This window comes from Bubalus kerabau, chromosome 2, assembly GCF_029407905.1.
Source record: "Bubalus kerabau isolate K-KA32 ecotype Philippines breed swamp buffalo chromosome 2, PCC_UOA_SB_1v2, whole genome shotgun sequence".
NCBI lineage: Eukaryota > Metazoa > Chordata > Mammalia > Artiodactyla > Bovidae > Bubalus > Bubalus kerabau.
In genome coordinates, this window is record NC_073625.1 from 111027932 (window position 1) to 111048407 (window position 20476).

Sequence of the window (20476 nt, forward strand, 5' to 3'; positions counted from 1 at the left end):
CTCCATCCATGGAATTTTCTAGGCAAGAGTACTGGAGTGGGTTGCCATTTCCTTCTCCAGGGGATCTTTCTAACCCAGGGATTGAACCCAGGTCTCCCGCATTGCAGGTAGATGCTTTACCGTCTGAGCCACCAGGGAATCCCTAAGAACTAGTAATGCAAGGTTTTATTTCCTGGAACATAAATGCCCTAGAGCAAACATTAATCTGATCCAACTAGGTTCAATGCAACAGATGATTAAGTAAAAATGGAGTCAGCTCCTGACATATGCATTTTGGATGCTGTGGGGGGGAGTCCAATTGTGCTACCTATTTCTAACTTCATTTTAGCTGTCCTTCGGAGGACCTTCAGTTCACTCAAGGGTTGAGTATTTTCAGAACATTGTAATGCGAGTAATTCTAATTAAATTAGGTCCCAACATGAACCAGCTCCAGGACCAGCAGTATACCTGAGCTCTAACCTGGGAGATCATTTGGGTATTTTTTGAGGGCAGGGGATAGACAAGATTTAGTCATATTCTGATCTAAGTCTTAGCTAAATGAATTTGCATTGCAGTTTCAGCCCTTTAAATGATTAAATTATAGCAATCTACATTCAACTTCTTGAACATTTGCCTCTCCAGTATATTAATATAATTACATTCAGGACAATGGAATTAAAGTGAATTATCTTCAATAAGATTACATTTCTGAAGGCCATTTTCTGCTATAAGCATCTCACTTAATATATTAATCAAGAAATTATACAGAAAGCATGACTTTTAAAATAACAAAGTGACATCACATAAATAATAGGATATTTATACCTTACATATAAAGCATTTTGGGGGTCCTTTCATTCTTTTTGGAAATTAAAGCAACACTTGATTCACATTTAATCATTTGGCTATGCTATATTTTTGATAGCTGGAAGGAACTAAACATTCACATTCAACAAATGATATAAAATGGAGACAAAACCAAATCATGTGTTTTTAGAAGAGACTTTTGTGTTCTCACCTGAGGCTGCTGTGGTATTTGAAGGAGTTGAAGCAGCTGCTTGAATCCGAGCATGAGGAGGAATAAGGATGGTAGCTAGAGGTGGATTACTTGACAGTTCTAGAGAAAAGGTAAAGATACATGTGTTAGAGTCCATTCTTAACTCTGTTGTGAAACTGTTTTATTGGTATCACTAAACAGAAGACACGGCATTACAACACTGGTTTAACAGAAAAAAAAAAGACATGATAAACCTACATCAGAAACTAAATTGTGAGCTAGTAATTGATCTATAGAGAAAGGCCACCAATACGTTGTGATACATAACAAAAGCACTATCTGCTAAAAAATTTGTGGATCTTTGAGAACTAAAGATAGGCTGGGGAAAGGTACTGGCCAAAAGTTTGAGGATAAGCGTATTAATAAGATATATTTCCATCGTTCATTAACTTAAATATACTAGGTTTCCCCTTGCTACTCTGACAATATTTGACTGCAGGGGTGACAGTGATAGGGTCACAGAAAAGAAAATATAACTGCAGTCTGTACGTTGGCATGCACTGACCAACTTACTTGATGGCAGGTATGATTTATCCAAACAGTAGTGGAAACAGGATTTAAGAAACGTGTTAATTCTCATTGCTTTTACTGAAAGCAAAAATGTCTACTGAATTCTATTTTGCTTTTTAACTTAGTAAGACTGTTACTTTTTAAAAGTTTAAAGTAGGCTTTTATCCGCATGTGGAAGTCTCTGTCAACTGTATACAAACTGGCTTCCCTTAAAGAATCAAGAGCTGTATATGAGTCTTGAGAAATAATTTTAAGATGATAAACAGTTACTGAGACGTGGTGATGAGCTTGTACATAAAAGCATCTGGTGTTAATTTCAGGTAATATGACTGTTCTTCCAGTCTGCCCGGGATAACTACCTGGTTTGTTCTGGCATTTAACTAGTGAGTGCTCATTTCTACTCTAGTATGTGCTGTTATAAACAATTCTACCTATTATTCTAATAATTTAAAGGAATAATTATACAACCATACTAGTTACAGGAAGTGTTATCTTCTGAGCTACAAGTAATATTTACAACATGAACTAAAACATGTTAGGAAAGTGTTTTCTTTAAAGCAAAATTCATATAATATAGAATTAATCATTTTAAAGTATATAATTTTGTGGCCAACCAGTCCATCCTAGGGCTTCCCTGGTGGCTTAGACAGTAAAGCATTTGTCTGCAATGCAGGAGAGCCGGGTTCGATCCCTGGGTTGGGAAGATCCCCTGGAGAAGGAAATGGCAGCCCACTCCAGTATTCTTGCCTGGAAAATCCCATGGACAGTGGAGCCTGGTAGGCTACTGTCCATGGGGTCGCAAAGAGTCGGACACGACTGAACGAAGGGAAGATCAAAAGGAAGGAAGAGTCCATCCTAAAGGAGATCAGTTCAGGGTGTTCACTGGAAGGACTGATGTTGAAACTGAAACTCCAATACTTTGGCCACCTGACGCGAAGAGCTGACTCACTGGAAAAGACCCTGATGGTGGGAAAGATTGAGGGCAGGAGGAAAAGGGGATGACAGAGGATGAGATGGTTGGATGGCATCACCGACTCAATGGACATGGGTCTGGGTGGACTCTGGGAGTTGGTGATGAACAGGGAGTCCTGGCGTGCTGAGGTTCATGGGGTCGCAAAGAGTCGGACACGACTGAGCGACTGAACTGAACTGAGTTTTGTGGCATTCAGTACATTCACAATGTTGTACAACCATCACCTCTACCTAGTTTCAAAAAAATTTTCATCACCCTAAAGGGAAACCTTTAAGCAATTACTCACCATTCATCCCTCCCGCCAGCACTTAACAAGGGAAATATCATTTTAATGCAGAACTTTAAAAATGTTCTGGTACAAAGTGCCTGGAAATATTGACTTATTCAACTTGGTGCCTAAATATCTAAATTTTGTACTAAATCTGATACTCAGATTCTGGTAAAAAGAAGCAACATGCTGATGTCAAGATATACAGAAAATGAATGGCAGGAAAAGCTCAAAATTGAGAGAAGACTATTCATTATCTTTTCCCCTTCAAAGAGAAGACTTAGGTCATCTCATCAAATAATAACCTTCCCTGAGTTGGAAAACCACTGCCTTAATGATCAGGTTTGAAGAAATGCTGTTTTCTCATAATCACCTATAGTAGCTATTTCAGTTCTCACTGAGATACAGAAAGAAGCTATGTAGTTTTACTTAAATCAGTCCAATTTTAATGCAATCTCACACCTACAAAAACAGGAGAATCCCTGATAATTGTTGAGGCTGATGACTTTACGGTTCTAGGAACAGAAATTAATGTAAGATGTGGTAATTATTCTTCAGTAATCTAAAAGACAGTCAGACTTACCATCCCAATTAAGACTAAAATTTCCTAAAATAGCTTCTTTAAAATCCACCCATCCATCTACCCACCCACACCCTCATCCAACTAACAATACTGAGTATAAAAGACTGTGTTAGGTCCCAGATAGACAGATAAAAAGATAGCTGTCTCTGTCTATTCAACAGAAATAGAAAAATGGAACGACAATTATACAAATAAGCTGGCAAGAAAGGTACTGAATCAATTCAAGACAGGTGCACTTTTAAATTAAGAGATCTCTATGACCAGGTACCCAACATCTAAAAGAAAATCCAGGAACTTCCCTGGTGGTCCAGTTGCTAAGACTTCATGCTCCCAATGCAGGGGGCACAGGTTGATCCCTGGTCATCAGGGAATTAGATTCCACATGCCACAACTAAGACTTCACATGCCGCAAGTAAAGATCCCACATGTCGCAAAGAAGACCGAAAATCCTGTGTGCCACAACTAAGACACAGCACAGCCACGTAACAAACAGAAAAATTTTTTAAAATAAGAAACCATATTATCTTCATTTAAATATTTTTAAAAAGCATACACAGCCTTTTAATTACAGTCCTGTTGTTAACTTTGGGGCACAGATGCTGTGAGGCTATTTTCTTCCTTTTGTAAAAGTATTTATTTACTTTTAATTGGAGGATAGTCGCATTACAATATTGTGTTGCTTTCTGCCATTTATCAATATGAATCAGCCAGAGGCATATGTATGTCCCTCCACTCAAGCAAAACATTTGAAAAAAAGTAAATGCAAAAAAGGAAAAGATGACTAGATATTTTAAGAGCTACAGTTGAGATCATCTTTAAAATAAATGAATAAAAGTGGTTTGTGGTCACATACTGCCCACTTTCTCCCATTCACTCACTCATTTACCAAATCACCTATTCTTGTGTATATGCACATCCAATTGAGGGCCATGGTGGTTTTGTATCTAATTCTGGGTAAGGGTGTATATTGCGTGTATGTGTACACACATACATGTGCAAGGCTTGAGAAAAACAATCTTCTTTTTCTCTAGATAATATAGGGAACAAGGAAGCCTGTAACATTACAGTGGGGCTAGCCATGGAGAAGAGGTGGGAAGAATGAGACTGTGTTATCCCAGAGACATGGATCAAAACAAAATGGAAACAGGTTCCAGAAGGTTTTAGAAAACTTAATGTATGATAAGGATTTCTTCAACCAATTAAAGATGCCATAAAACTACTCATTAAAAAAATCACATAGTTTATCAGTAAACATTATGAATGCTTTGATGGTGAATTAATCATTATATGGTCCACCATCAAAACACAATGCACAATTTGAGCAAGAACAAAATGAATTTAAAGATAGCTATCAATAAGCCAACCAAGATAAGTATCAACTGACCAAAAAGATAACCAAACTCATTTAACTAAAATTTGCTGCACAGTTTATATTAAAAACTGTAGAAGAAAAATTCCCATGAAAAGACCACCATTAAGTTAAGCAATCTTTTTAAATGTTAAAAACAACAAAACCTAAATGTAGTTGCTGGCAAAACCTGAAGTTTTCCTTAAAGTTTCTCTTCATCTAAATGTAAGATTTCCAAATTTATTGATAAGGGCAGGTTTTTTATTTTTAATTTAAATTTTTGGGGGTGAGGGGTAGGAGTAGGTGTAGGAAGAGGTATATATATATGTTCAAACTATGTTGAATGAAAACTGAGGATAAATTTGAGAACAGTAATCAATGTAGAAACCAGAAGGAAGAAATCAACCCTTTAGTAACTAAACCTAATCTTACGGTAATAATAAAATACCAGGCATAAAGTAGAAGGGCACCTTCTTTCTTTGTTAACTTTGAAAGGGCTCAACCTGCAAACCCCCAGAAAGAGTCACTAAGAGAGGCACATTTTCTTTTTCTTCTACAAAGAATGTGAGGTCTTCATGTGTGTATGAGGTCTCTTAAGTATAAATGAAAATGGCCAGTGGTTGTCTATATAGTCAAAACTGCTATTTTTTTTTCCTATTCACAAAAAGGTTTAAATGATTTAACAATGGCATGCACATTTTATTTGTGTACTTTCCTGAGGGGTAATTCAAATGCTAGGATGGTACACTTTGATCTTACACATACTGAATTCTACTGTTGCTTATCTGAATATATACTGTTTAGATGAACAAGTAACTCCATCACAACTACTTCTCTCCTAACAATTTCAAAGTGCCCAGGAAATCTCTTAGGTTTCTGTCGTTGACAACATACTCCACACTCACTCAGAAAAGTAAACACTAAACTAAACAGAAGATCAGACAAATAGTCAACAAACTGCAAAGCCTGCTCCTGCTGCTTGATAATAATGGTAATGTTTCATGAGCGGACTACATGACAGCTGTATAATCCCATGACTACTTTGCCTTGGAACTGCCCAAGAGGGAGGGTCACAATTTATACTAGTCATCAAAAATGTGTGAATATATTTTGTACTACATTTATAGTAATGATACACTTAGAAGTTATCTAGCAAAATGTTAGTATTTTTAAAGTCCTGGTGATTGAAAAGAATAAGCTTTAGTAACCTGAAAATGTTATACTCAGAACTCCATTCTTTTTTTTTTCCTATTTAATTAGAGGATAATTGCTTTACAAGGCTGTGTTGGTTTCTGCTATACAACAACATAAAGAAGCCATGTATATATAGATCCCTTCCCTCTTGAGCCTCCTCCTTCACATCCCACCCCCTAGGTTGTCCCAGAGCATCGAGTTGATAGCTTCCTGTGTTACAAAGCAGCTTCCCACTAGCTCTTTCACACATGGTAATGTATATATGTCAATGCTTCTCTCTAGAGAATGGACCTGTGGGCACAGTGCGGGAAGGAGAAGGTGGGACAAATTGAAAGAGTAGCAGAACTCCATTCTTGATGAAATGTAATAAATGTAGCATTACTGTAAGTTGTTTTATCCAACTAAAAATAACCTTTTTGAGCATTTAATAATAACAGGTACTGCTAATATGTTGAATTCTATAGGAATCATTTTTTTTTGTATCCATTTAACATGATTTTACATATCACATGCTTTCAAGCTCTGTGTTTTTAGCTTTATTTCTCATTTTTTCCTTTGTCTTTCTGGAGTCAATTCATTTTTATAATCAGAATTCTGGAGTTATAAGTGTACTTAAATATCCTTTAATCCAACTACCTCATTTTTGTTAAATCAGGGAACTCAGAAATAGTGCATGGCCAAGGTCTGCACCTAGTTAGAGAGACTAGGAAGGAGACTTTAGGTCTGACTTACTCTATACGCAATACTGCATCTTTTTATTATTGCATCTTTATTGCCTTGGCTATAAATCACATACCACTAATATTCTGGTCTTTCTGGAAGTGTATCTGTCCAAACTACACACAGAACTTTAAATCAAGATATTAGTCTTTCACCGTCTGTTCCTATACCATTCCACATTGTCTCTAGTAGTACAGTTAAGACAGCAGAACCACTCAAACCTCTGGGAAAGAGAAAACAATTCTTACAAATAGTTTGATAATTTAGATCCTAAAATTCTGAGTACAGTCAACATTATACATCAGTAATACTCTGGCTACCTGAACTAAAACTAACTTGCCCACCTTTAGCAGCACTCATGAATTTCCTAAGCATTCCCTGCAGTGTATTTCCTTGGTTTAGTTTTCAATAACCTAGAAGAGTATAGCTTACCTAGAAATTTTACTCTTCCAAATTGACTCTTACTCTAAATTTTACTCTTCTCGTCTTTAGCTGGGCTAAGTCACTTCAGTCGTGTCCGACTCTGTGTGACCACATAGACGGCAGCCCACCAGGCTCCGCCGTCCCTGGGATTCTCCAGGCAAGAACACTGGAGAGGGTTGCCATTTCCATCTCCAATGCATGAAAGTGAAAAGTGAAAGTGAAGTTGATCAGTCCTGTCGGACTCTTAGCGACCCCATGGACTGCAGCCTAACCAGGCTCCTCTGTCCATGGGATTTTCCAGGCAAGAGTACTGGAGTGGGGTGCCACTGCCTTCTCCACTTCTTTAGCTATAAAGTATCAAAGAATAATTCTGACACCAAATCCTCTGATAAGTATAAACAGCTCAATCTCTTATGTAACAGAATATCCACTTATTTATACCCAGATTTCCTGAACTCCATTTATAAAGATCTTTTATAGATATTTTTCATCCAAAAAAACACAACAGAGAAACAGGGATAGTCACATTACAAGTCTATAGTTTGTTTATTTTTAAAAAGGGATTTCCCTGGTGGTGCAGTGAATAAGGATCCATCTGCCAATGTGCCAATGCAGGCAACACAGGTTCAATTCCTGGTCCGGGAAGATCCTACATGTCGTGTAGCAACTAAGCCTTTGTGCTACAATTACTGTGCCTATGAGATTCAACTACTGAGTCCACGCCCCGCAACAAAAGAAGTCACCACAAGAGAAGCCTGCACACTGCAGTGAAGAGTAGCCCCCGCCTGCCATAACTAGAGAAAAGCCTGTGTGCAGCGATGATGATCCAGCACTACCAAAAAATTAAAAATAAATATTTTTTTTTAATTAAATTTTTTTTTAAAAAGGAGGGGCATTTTAAGTTAGAGCAGTGCATGAGTTTCTGTTTAGGATTTGATTTATTTGTTGTTGTTTAGTCTAAGTTAAGTTTAGTCTAGGTCTAAGTGGCCAACGCATCTGTGACCCAATGGACTGTAGTCAGCCAGGCTCCTCTGTCCATGGGATTTTCCAGGCAAGAATTACTGGAGTGGGTTGCCATTTCCTTCTCCAGGGGATCTTCCTGTCCCAGGGATCGAATCCATGTCTCCTGCATTGGCATGTGGATTCTCTACCACTGGGCCACCAAGGTAGTCCCATTTGATTCATCTCCTACATATTAATATAAATCAAGAGCCCCTATCTTATGTAGACTTATTCTTGCTTTTATAAATTATAATAAATCTAACCCCCAAAAGCCCCTAACTCAAGGTAAGAATATCAGAAGACATTTTACAATCTCAAGGTGGTTAAAGTACTATATCCACTTTAGATGTGGCTGAGGATAAGGTTGGAGAAGGCAATGGCACCCCACTCCAGTACTCTTGCCTGGAAAATCCCATGGATGGAGGAGCCTGGTAGGCTGCAGTCCATGGGGTCGCTAAGAGTCAGACATGACTGAGCAACTTCACTTTCACTTTTCACTTTCACACATTGGAGAAGGAAATGGCAACCCACTTCAGTGTTCTTGCCTGGAGAATCCCAGGGACGGCGGAGCCTGGTGGGCTGCTGTCTTATGGGGTCGCATAGAGTCAGACACAACTGAAGTGACTTAGCAGCTGAGGATAAGGTAGGCTAGAAGAAAATGCCCAGGATATAGAAAAGCTGATAAGCAGGTGGGCTGATGGTATTTCTGAGTATCTCTATTTCATAACAGAAAAACTGATTTAAAAATTATTGCCTTAAAGATATGGAGCCTCCAAATCATCATCAATAATGAGTTACAATAGATTTTATAAACAAGTAGTCTACTGCTTTCAAATGAAGGAAGTGCATCACTCTGGTAAGCTGGCCTCTGTAACACTTGCTTATGTTGCCACCTCTAACATTCCTCAGTCCCCTGCTTTCATCACTTCCTTTAACACAATCCTACACTCATCTAAGAAATCTTTCTTTGATCCTTTCCCCATTTCCTTCTGTTTTCTGTCACTCTTCCTTTACTGTCCTTTTTTTACTTGCTCTGGAACCCGTCTGCTATCTCATCATTGCTTTCCTCATGTCTGGACACTCCTATTCCTGTATTCAAAGACATCTGCAGCCTGCCTGAGTTTCATGTTGCTTTCTAGATGTTCAAAATATCCTGTTCTGTCCTAACCAATAAGCCACTATTCCTCCTGCTTCCCCACAAATCTACCATCCCCTCAGATAATCCAGCTAATTGGTAGAGTGGTAGATTCTTCAAACTAAGTCACGCTAATGTAGTTGATAATCTTTACTTATATCTGCCCAACACCCATCCCATGACATGACCTTAGGGGGAGCAGGGAGACAATGCTCTAACTGGGTAAAAATCTCATAAAAATTGGATAGAAAATTTGAATTGATGATGTCTGTGGTGGGATTAGTTGGAAACTCATCTTTAAACACACAAAATCACCTATCTCCCTATACATTTCAGCCTTGGAATAGTAAAGAATTGGTAAAGAAAATTGATTTCTGTTGGAATTTCCTGATTCTATTTGCTTCCTAAGGTCTGACTCAGTCATGTCCAGCCTTTGAGATCCAATGACTGAGGGAAAGTAAGAGAATGGTTACTTTACGGTATGCTGAAGGTCTGTGCTGGCCTCCAAGTCCTGGAAGTAGATAACACTGTCAGTCAGGAGATCCTAGTACACTGAAGCCCTAGTTCTAGAAAAAAGAGAGGTGTAATAGTTTACGAGTTATAGATCCAGAAGGTCAGAAAGATCTCCAAGTTTTTTTGTCCAGTATCTGTTCACCTCTCTTCTCCCTCTAGTTGATTACAGAAACACTTGTTTGATTATATGAAAGTAATATTAATTACCGCTTATGGCTATTTACTTATGGCACAGTAACAAACATCAAATTGTAGTTAGCTATAAGCTTGACTATATTTTGGGGCTTCCCTTGTAGCTCAGCTGGTAAAGAATCTGCCTGTAATGCAGACCTGGGTTCGATTCCTGGGTCACAAAGATACCCTGAAGAAGAAAACGGCAACCCACTCCAGTATTCTTGCCTGGAGAATTCCATGGACAGAGGAGCCTGGCAGGCTACAGTCCACGAACTCACAAGAGTTGGACATGACTTAGTGACCAAACCACTACCAACTTACTATATTTTACTCAAGTGTTTGATCTTTGTAGTTCTGTTCATATGGTAGGTTTGCTTTACTAATTAAAACAACAGTTCCAACAAGAAAAAGGAAAATTAGAAATGCCCAATAAGTACTGGCTGAATGAGTTAATACTGTGTATATTTAAAGAGGGTATCAACCGCTCAAACATTGAGCAACTAGTATATGTAGATCAGGGACTACCTTTAGTTCATCTGGGGAAAGTAGTACAGACTTCACTGAAAATTTGCTGAGGATAAAGAAGGGTTTTATTCTACCTACAGCAGGATACTCACTAATGATACCCACCATCCCTCTATTCTCTCTAGCTATACAACTAACTGGAAAGTTAGTTCTCTTTCTTTAACCTCTTATTCTGATCATCCATTAATTGTTATTAATTAGTATGTGCTTTAAAGTTGCAAGTATTTGTGAGTATGTAGATAAATGGGAACCCTTGTAACATTGCTAGTAGGAATGTAAAATGTGCAAGTCATTATGCAAAATGGTTTGGCAGTTTCTCAAGAAATTAAATACAGAATTACCATATGATTCAGTCAGTCAGTCAGTTCAGTCAGTTCAGTCAGTTCAGTCGCTCAGTCGTGTCCGACTCTCTGCGACCCCATGAATCGCAGCACGCCAGGCCTCCCTGTCCATCACCAACTCCTGGAGTTCACTCAGACTCACATCCATTGAGTCAGTGATACAATACCCCCCAACTGGAAATGCGTGTTCAAATGAATTCATACTTGTACGCAACAGTCATAGCAGAACTATTCACAATAGCTGGAAGGCAGTGACAAACCAAATGTCAATCAACAGATGAATGGATAACCAAAATGTGGCATATCCCTATGCTATGGACTGAATGTTTGTGTCCCCCTAAACTTCATATGCTGAAGCCCTAAGTCCCCAATGTGATGGTATTTGGAGGTGGAACCTTTGGGAGGAAATTAGGTCAAGAATAGGATTAGTAAGAAGCGACACAAAAGAGGTGATCTCTTTCCACCATATAAACAAGAAAAGTAGCTGTCTGCAAACCAGGAAGCAGCCCTCATCAAACACTGAATTTGTCAGCATCTTGACCTTGATGTTCCCAGCCTCCAGAACTGTGAGAAATAAATGTCTGTTGTTTAGTCACCCAGTTCATGGGTGTTAGAGTTGCGTGAACTGATTAAGACATAATATAATGAAAATTATATTTGTTGTTGCTTAGTCACTAAGCTGTGTCTGACTCTTTTGCAACCACATGGATTGTAGCCCACTAGGCTCCTGTCCATGGGATTTCTCCAGGCAAGAATACTGGAGTGGGTTGCCATCTCCTTCTCAAGAGAATTGTCCCGCCCCAGGGATCAAACCTATGTCTCCTGCATCGGCAAATGGGTTCTTCACCACTGAGCCACCTGGGAAGCCCATAATGAAATATTATTCCGCCATAAAAAGGAATGAAATACTGATACATGCTACAACATGGATGAGCCCTGAAAACATGCTAACTGAAAGAAGCCAGACACAAAAGGTCACATATTATGTGGTTCCATTATATGAAATATCCAGAAGAGGTAAATCCATAGACACAGAAAGCAGACTGGTGGCTGCCAAGGGTCAAAAAAGGAGACAGTGGAGACTGAATGCTTAATGGGTACGGAGTTTTCTTCAGGAGCAATGAAAATGTTGTGGAAACTGAGAGAGCCGACAGCTGTATAACACTGTGAATGTATTAAACACTACTGGATTGTTTACTGTAAAATGGTTTATCTTATGCTACATGAATTTTATCTCAGTTTTTAAAAAAGCTTAGAAATTCATAAAATAACTTAGTTGTTTTAAACTTTATTTTCTTTAGTAATAATGGAAAATTATTAGCGAGTGACTCGGAGAAGGCAATGGCATCCCACTCTAGTACTCTTGCCTGGAAAATCCCATGGATGGAGGAGCCTGGTGGGCCGCAGTCCATGGGGTCGCTAAGAGTCGGACGCGACTGACCGACTTCACTTTCACTTTTCACTTTCATGCATTGGAGATGGAAATGGCAGCCCACTCCAGTGTTCTTGCCTGGAGAGTCCCAGGGATGGGGGAGCCTGGTGGGCTGCCGTCTATGGGGTCGCACAGAGTCGGACACGACTGAAGTGACTTAGCAGCATTAGCGAGTGACTAAAGAATCAAATGTAATTACTTCAGAAATGATGTATGTGAACAGCGAAACAATCTTGATTTTTAAAATCTGATCAAATACAAGGTTTAAGCAGTATCTCAGTTTCAATGAACACAAACAAGTGCACACACACATCGAAGAGTATGGATTAAAATATGTCTCAAATTAAGGAGAATTATTCTCCAAAATATATCCATCATAAATATCACAAGATGCATCATGTGTTTGCATTTGAGTTTCTACCAAGTTGTTTACTTAACAAGGGGCTGTCTTGATTTGTGTATTTTGAGAAACAAAGTACTTACTGGAGGAAATCCTTAGCGTGGAAAAAAAAAAAAATCAAGATTCCTTTTAAACTTTGGGAAACTTTAGTTATCTGATAGAAACGGTAAAAAATGAGGCAAAAAAATATCTAGCACTGACTTAGCAGTTTCTCATGCCAAGGTCCACAGTTTTACTGGATGTCACCGTACTCAAATAAAACGCAGTGAGTGCAAACCCAGTGCTCTATGACAACCTAGAGGAGTGGGATGGGGTGGGAGGTGGGAGGGAAGTTGAAGAGGAAGGAGACATATGAATGCCTAGGGCTGATTCATGCTGATGTATGGCAGAAACCAACACAATATTGTAAAGCAAATATCCTCCAATTAAAAATAAATAAAATTTAAAAAAAATCTTATAGATACTACTTTATAAAGCAATCCACTAATTATATTATGCATAACATGATACATTTATGTAAATAGATAATGTAGAATTTCCAATGGTGGTCTCAGAAAAGATTCAAAAAGAGCTTTATATCAAAAACTTTAGGTAATATAACCTTAAAAACTACATAGATGATTCAAAAAGTAGCTCTACTGATTACAAAGACACAGATGTGAAAGATGCATATAGAGTTTAAAAAAAATTGTTCTATAAAATTTGAGATGTAAAAAACAATTCCTAATATAGCCCACAAGACTCCTCTGTCCATGGATTCTCCAGGCAAGAATACTAGAGTGGGTTGCCATTTCCTTTTCCAGGGGATCTTCGAGACCCAGGGATCTCTTGCCTCTCCTTCACTGACAGGTGATTCTTTACCACTGAGCCATTTGGGAAGCCTAAACTAATATTAACTTTGAATAATTTAAATCTATTTGAGTTAACAGAAAGAACCCTTTTGGGATCTTCTAAATGGGAAAACAGAAGATCACTTTATATTCAAGGGTTATCAGGATTAGCATTAGAAAAGAGCTACACCATAAAATCATAAAGTGATTACTTTGAAAGCTAAAAGTAATTCTTTCAGGACTGTGATTTTAATTTTCTCTATACTTCCTCTGCATTTTTAACATTTTCTTCCATCTAAATGTATTATTATTCTTGATTAAAACAAAAGCAGTTAAGAATTAAAAATAAAACTTATTTTCTCAAGATGTCTAAAATTTTTATGACATGGAATTAATGAATTTCTGTTGTGGAAGAGAACAACAGTCTCCCAGTCAAACCTTCTGCCAAACTGGAATAATCTTACCTACAATATTTGACATCACCCAGCTTTTCCCTGATATACAGATCAGTATTTTGAAAACATCTTGTTCCACTATTACCAGTTGAAAATGTCTTTACTGATTCCTAAATATTTAGTCTCTGTTTATGCCAGGGGCTGAGAGGCCTTTATTTGAGGTATTTTTCTCAGAGATCCCTTAAGTCTTCACTTTTGAGGCTCTATATTTAATTCTGCCCCTTTGTATACTCTACCTGGTGTTCATTAACATCTTAGAGAGGCATAGCCAGGACTTAAAACAACATTCCAAATTATTTCTGATCAGCCCAAGTCAAAATTAATAGTCACAGGAAACCTCAAGATTTTCTTCGATGAATGAGATTACATAAGCATTGCTAGTAGCTACATAATATTGACAGTTTAAGATTACAGTCAACTGAATCATCCAAGTCTATTCTACTAGCAACTCACATCTTCCACATCTAGAGTTTAAGAAATGCATTTTCCCACAGTTTTAGAAAAGCTTAAAAGGGGAAAAATTTTTTGTTTTATAATAAAATAAATTATATCTATTTCCTGATCACAGAAAGCTCTCTATCCCCCTTCTATATTTTTAGCTTGACTAATCGAAACAAGCAATCTATTTACTCCTTGTTTTATCCATAGGTAATTGTACATGTTTAATGTTCAGTTAAGGAAGAAAACCACATCATCAGAGGCAGTGTGGCTGATGAATGAATGAAAAATGACCATCCCTGGGCTTTTTAGAAATCACCAATATACAAACTCAGTTTTCTAATCAGTGTTTTCTTAGCAGTAGCAATGATGCCAAGGCTCAGAAGGGAAGAAAATTTCTCTTCTACATCCCTTATATAAGTGCTAAGATGGGCTTTATAAGACTCCAGCTTTCTCTGTCTGTATGGCATCTAAAATTACACAAATAGAGCCACCAATTTATTTCCGGGTTAAGAAAACTTGATATAAATCCTTGGGAAGCAAGAAATTTTAACATTCTAGACACAAATCTGAAGATTAAATTGTATGTCAATCTTATTATCAAACCTTACTCAGGGAAATCTCTGTAACTTCTCCACTACAAGATTTATCAGAACCTGCTAAAAATTAGAGAAGCTATGCCTACATGAAAAATTTAATTCTGCCTTTATTTTGTTCAAAACCATGTAAGTGTGGTAGCCTAGTATGTGGTTATACAGGATGCTCCCTTCCTGTATAAGTACTTAATATGCTTACTTTTACCCTACAAAGATTTAATAGAAAATTAAAGCTACACATGTGTAACTTTCCCAGGAAATGGTAAAAGGATTAAGTGTTAGGAGTTACCTTGAGTGGTGAAGTTGAAGAGTGCAGGTGTGTCTCGCCCATTTGGTAGTTTGACATTTGGGTCCCGTAATTCATCAAAAAATGAATGTGCGCAAGCTTCCAGTGGTGTCAGTCGGGCAGTTGGTGTATACTCCAGCAGACGGCTACAAAGTGCGATCGCCTCGGGTGGAGTTCGGGGTCGGAAGACCTACAGAATAAAAAAAAGAGAGAGAGAGAGAGAAAGTACAGTTAATGTTTCATGTAAGAATCTTTGCAAATTATCATCTGAGTACTGAGTTAATCCCCACCATGTACAAAAACATGGTTGCATTTGTGAAAGAAACCTTTTAGAATGAAAGGAGTTAACTGCATACAATTTACCACATTGGGGTGAACTGCTAATTAAAGACTATATGAAAAAGGCTCAGATAAAAAACTAGGGAAAATGAAAAAAAAAATCTATACAAGCTTATCATAAAGCAGTACAATCAAACATGCACACAAAATATGACAGGCACAAAAGAAAGTCTCGGTTCTGGGAGCAGTCACAACTAGAAGAATGCGAAGTTAATGTAAAGTTTTGACTGCTGTGGTAATAGTTATAAGGTTTGCCTCTATGGTGTGACTTTTCTTTTTAGCAGAACAATTGTTGATAATCAACAGCACAGCACTGTACAAATCTGGCAATTAATATCTTTTAAAAAGGAAAAGCTGTTTATTCTTCAATGATTTGGTATTAACTTTTCAATAAACAGAGCCTATTATTATTTGAAGAAATTCTTGAATATCCAGAACTTCTGAAAAGGTCCAAAATTGTTTTCTCAGGTAGCTGTTACCGTAACACGGCCAGTTTATCCCTCATTTGAATAAATATTCTAGGGTTTTAATCAGGAATAGAGAAACTTATTTTTCATTAAGAACATCAACTCACAGAAAAAGTAAACTGAAAGCTATAATGAGGCAAAATGCAAATAAACAAACTTATTTAAAGGAACAGAAAGCTTTCTACTCATCTGTGTCTTAAAATTCCGAATAAATACACAGAACTATGAAAAATATACTTTGTTCTAAATTATGGATCGTTAAAGAATAAAAGCAGAAGGGGGAAAAACAGAAATAAACATAAACATCTGGACAGAAAGCTTTTGAAATTAAAGAAAAATGAAACACATATCCCTTGAGAGAAGAACACAGACTCAAATAGAAGGGTTAGTAACCGCCATGGTGGAAGTTGACAGACACAAAAAGAAAAACAGATGCATAAAAACAGAGGGAAAGAGACCTACAAGTGAGGAAAGGACATGCAGACTGTGACAAGGCACAGAGGCGTCTGAGAGGCTTAAGTTTCCTAATGATAAAGGCTCATGTAACATTTGGCTATCCACCTAGGCTGAAAGCAGGAGAACTGGTTACTACTACAGAGCTCATTAGATTATGAGACTATTTATAAGAGTACTTTCTACACTGAAAATCCTTTTTTCGTTTTGAAACAAAGTTTATTATTAATAAAGATATTTTCCTTGGAAACAGAAATTTTGGCTTGAGTAAGATATTACAAATTTATTTCTGAACATTAAATATCTTAGTTAATTTATTTGGTTGTGTTAGAAAACCCTCTCCACAGTTACAAGCTGCTTTATCTTTATTCTTTTGAATAATCTGACTTGCCTCAGTCAAGGAGCTAATGTACTGTATTATTTGAAATGTTTAGATCTTTCACTGTTTGTGGTCATTTCCCCCTTCTCTTTCTTCCCAGCCAGAACCATAATCAAACTCAAAATGTAGAAGAAAATAATCAGTGGAAACATTTAGAAAAATTTTTATGAAAATACTAAGCACTACTGACCTTCTCCTGAGGGAAGTTTGTATTTATTTGACAGCATATGGATTTACTTTGTTAGCTAGTTTAATAAAAATGCCTCTGACCAATATGGGAGCACAGAAGTAGAATTAAAAGTACCACCACCAAAAGTAGAAATAAGTATCTTTTAACATTCAAATGTAGGGTAGGTGGACATTGAGTATATTTTAAATGAAAAAATTCTGTGTTACATCTATTAATAAACCAGTATTGTAAGCTTACTTCTGATTACTAAAAAGAAAATCATCCACGTCTTTTTTGATTTCTTACTGACTAAAAGTCACCATCCATGTTGGTACTAAGACACATAATAGCTTATTCTGCCAGGCAACCCTAACTCGCAGAATCAAAGAGTTAGAAAAATAAGGAAAATAATTCATTTTAAGAACCTACATTAAACTCAAGACTTAACCTGCCTTTTAAGAAAAGTACCCATTATTATTTCTAATCCTTGAGAGATTCCTGATGGGAAAAGCCTTGGTTCTGTAATATACAGATAAAGGTTAAGAAAATAATGTGGGGTCAAATCCCAGCATACCCAAAGTCCAGATTTCTGACCATAAGACAGGGTGTAGTAGCATGCAACTTTCAAAAATTATAGGCCAAACTAGAAAAAGTTTTTCTGAATTATCTTTGTGTCTAAAGAAAAGGAAACCAATAACTACTGTCACTTGGCTTTTAATAATGAAGTTTCTGCTGCTTTTCTTTCCATACTAAATTGTTTAACACTCAAAATCTTGGGTTCTGTGGGGTTTTTGTCAATATTTATTCTTGTAAAAATACTTTTCAAACCCCACTCCTAAACTTCAGCGTAGTTATCAATAAATCATTCAAGAAACTGAGAGTCTAAATATATACCACAAGCAAAACCTATACCGCACAGCTACCTACTTTGTTTTTCTTATTACATTTCAAGAACGAATAACTTAGCTTTTCAAAAAAGTTTTCCCCCCGAGTTTTATAGACCTGCCCTGAAATTTTGGGAAAAAAAAAAAATTAAGTACATACCCGCACTCCTGAGGTGAAATGTCCTGTTCCTGACGAATCCTAAAGATGAGAATGCAGTGAAATAATCCAAACAGGGGAAGTCAATCCAAAAGAGAATAGTCCAGCAAGGAAAAATATATCCAATGTTATAAGAAATCCATGGTGTGGAGGGGGGGACATAGAAAATGTTTATACAGTTATAAACTTTAAACATCAGTCTGCACAGTAGCAAGTCCAAGTTTTAAAAATTATTTCACCACAGTGTATGCAAAAAAAATTTGATTGCGCAATGGTGAGGCACAGTAAAGAAATTAAATTTTAATTTAATTATGTTCCGATGCCAGTGCATTTATTAAAAAAATACAAAACCAAAAAAAGTTAAAATCAAAATGAAATCTAGAAGTAAAATTCCCAAAGTAAAGTGTTTGGTCTTCTACGACCTGGATTCATTGTCCATTGACATGGCTGGGAGGGGGCATATCAGCCTGCTTGTCAAGATGTGAGTTCCCAATATGCTAATTTTTCTCTATTAATGAATTCCAGTAACACAGTATAAACATTTTTGCTAAATTATTAGTGATGAGAGGAAAGTGATAAATTTATTTAATTTATAGATTTCAAGCCAGATATTTTCAATTTGTGTGAGCTAAGAAGGATCAGGCCACCGCGGATTATTCTCATTTTGGATTGACTTCCCTGATAAAAGATATTTACTGACATTCTCATTATCTTAGGACTCTTCAAGAAATTGACATATCACCTCAGAAGTGCGGGTATAAACTTACTTTTTCTATTGTGGGCTTTGCCCCCTCATACCCTTTCCTTTTTGGAAAAACTCACTGAAAAAATTCTGTACCTCTGAGCACTACAAATTCAACACAGTTCCATCTGCAAATATGCCCAATTCACCCACCAAAAGCTAAACAAAAATATATACAATGAACAATACAACTAAGGGACAGTCACAGTTATAGGTGACATGCATAGTAAGTAATGTAAACCAACACCTAGGCACAACGGAGCCAAATATGCAAAAGGGAGGTAGCAGGGTCTATTATGTCTAGGTATTGAGAACAAAAAATGGCAGAACTCACCAGTAGCTGTGAATTCCCTTGGCTATTCTAAGAGAATTTAACATTCTTTTAGGATAGTTTCCAGTGGGGGAATTAAATATTTTGCAAAAAATAAATAATCCGCGGATTACTTTTAGTCTGCAGACTAAAATTTAGTTCACGGATTAAAATCCGGCCCATCAGGATAAAAATCTCTCATGAACTTAAAACACAACCAGGTGGACAAAAATAGAAAACCAGACTAAAAAAAATGAGAGCACAAAGTAAGACTCAACTGGGCCAACTAACAATTAGTGCGCAGACTAAATATGGCCAGCCAAGAATGTTAGCAAGGCCATGAAGAGCCAGCCCAAAACACTCCCTGTAAAAACTAAAACCAGAAGTAAATAAAGAAAACAAAACAGAACAAAGCAAAAAATAAAGAAATAAACAAAAGGAAGAAAGAAAACAAAAGCGAAAAGAAAAACTGAAAAGAACCAAAACACTGACATGAACTTTTAAGTGATTCAACTACTACCTCACCTGTGCAGCAACTCATTTTCTTAAATTGAAACAAACTCTTATCACAAATACTAGTCTAGAGAAGAAACTAGGAGGAAAAAAACTTTTTTTCCCCAAAAATAAAGTCTCTGTGGTACTGAACAAATGCAAATGAGTTCTTAACGGAAGAATTATTCAAAATAAATTTGCATTTGGATAACTCAGAAAGGACACAGGCCATTTTCTCCTTCACATGTCCTATAATAAATAGACTTTTGCCATCAAACATCAAATTTCAACCTGGAGCTAACTGTTATGACTGAATCTTAAGCCCCTTAAAATTACCATTTATATACCACATCAAGGCTTATGGTTGATTCTCATAGCATCAGCTCTCAACAATTCCACTATATTAAACAGCCAACCAGAGCAATGTAAAAATGCCTATGGGGCAATGATAATTAATCTAAGTAGAATGGAGAACAAGCACTGTGCCTTGTTCAATAGCTCAAACAGCTAGTCCTCTTCAAGTTTTCATTGTGATAAATGTACAGTACAGACACTGTTTGCTGGTCATACTCAAAATACACAAGCATTAAATGTTAAAAACTAATAAACCATGAACACTTCTGAAGAGCAACCCCAATATATAAAATTATTTGCAATTTGTAAGGCTATATGCAGGACTAAAAGTGAGACAATGTTGTGGATTTGCTGACTAAGTCTACTGAAGTGCTCATGTACAGCACATAATTCATAAGAAACACAAACATCTTTTCCTTAGCCACAATTCAATAAATTTTAGCTTCACTAATTAAAATACACGTAAGGAATATAATGTTGGTATCAGCATTAAACTATGCCGCAAATTCCTTCCTCTAATCTCATTTGCTCATAAAATACTATAGAAG

At 36.9% G+C, this 20476-nt stretch overlaps 1 protein-coding gene across 5 annotated transcripts in view; it reads right to left on the reverse strand.

Moving 5' to 3' along the window:
• GSK3B (glycogen synthase kinase 3 beta) overlaps window positions 1-20476 on the reverse strand; it is a 216375-nt gene that overhangs the window by 18785 nt on the left and 177114 nt on the right. For 4 of the 5 annotated variants that reach the window (XR_008710389.1, XM_055568296.1, XM_055568299.1 and 1 more), the window contains exons 9-11: window positions 18034-18072; window positions 15186-15372; window positions 998-1096 (exon numbers count right to left, since the gene is read on the reverse strand). Coding sequence is in view for 4 of the 5 variants with exons in the window: in XM_055568296.1 (XP_055424271.1) it covers window positions 998-1096; window positions 15186-15372; window positions 18034-18072 (325 nt within the window). In the remaining variant the exon portion in view is untranslated. The remainder of the gene's footprint in view (window positions 1-997; window positions 1097-15185; window positions 15373-18033; window positions 18073-20476) is intronic. The other variant, XM_055568297.1, reaches the window with a different exon arrangement.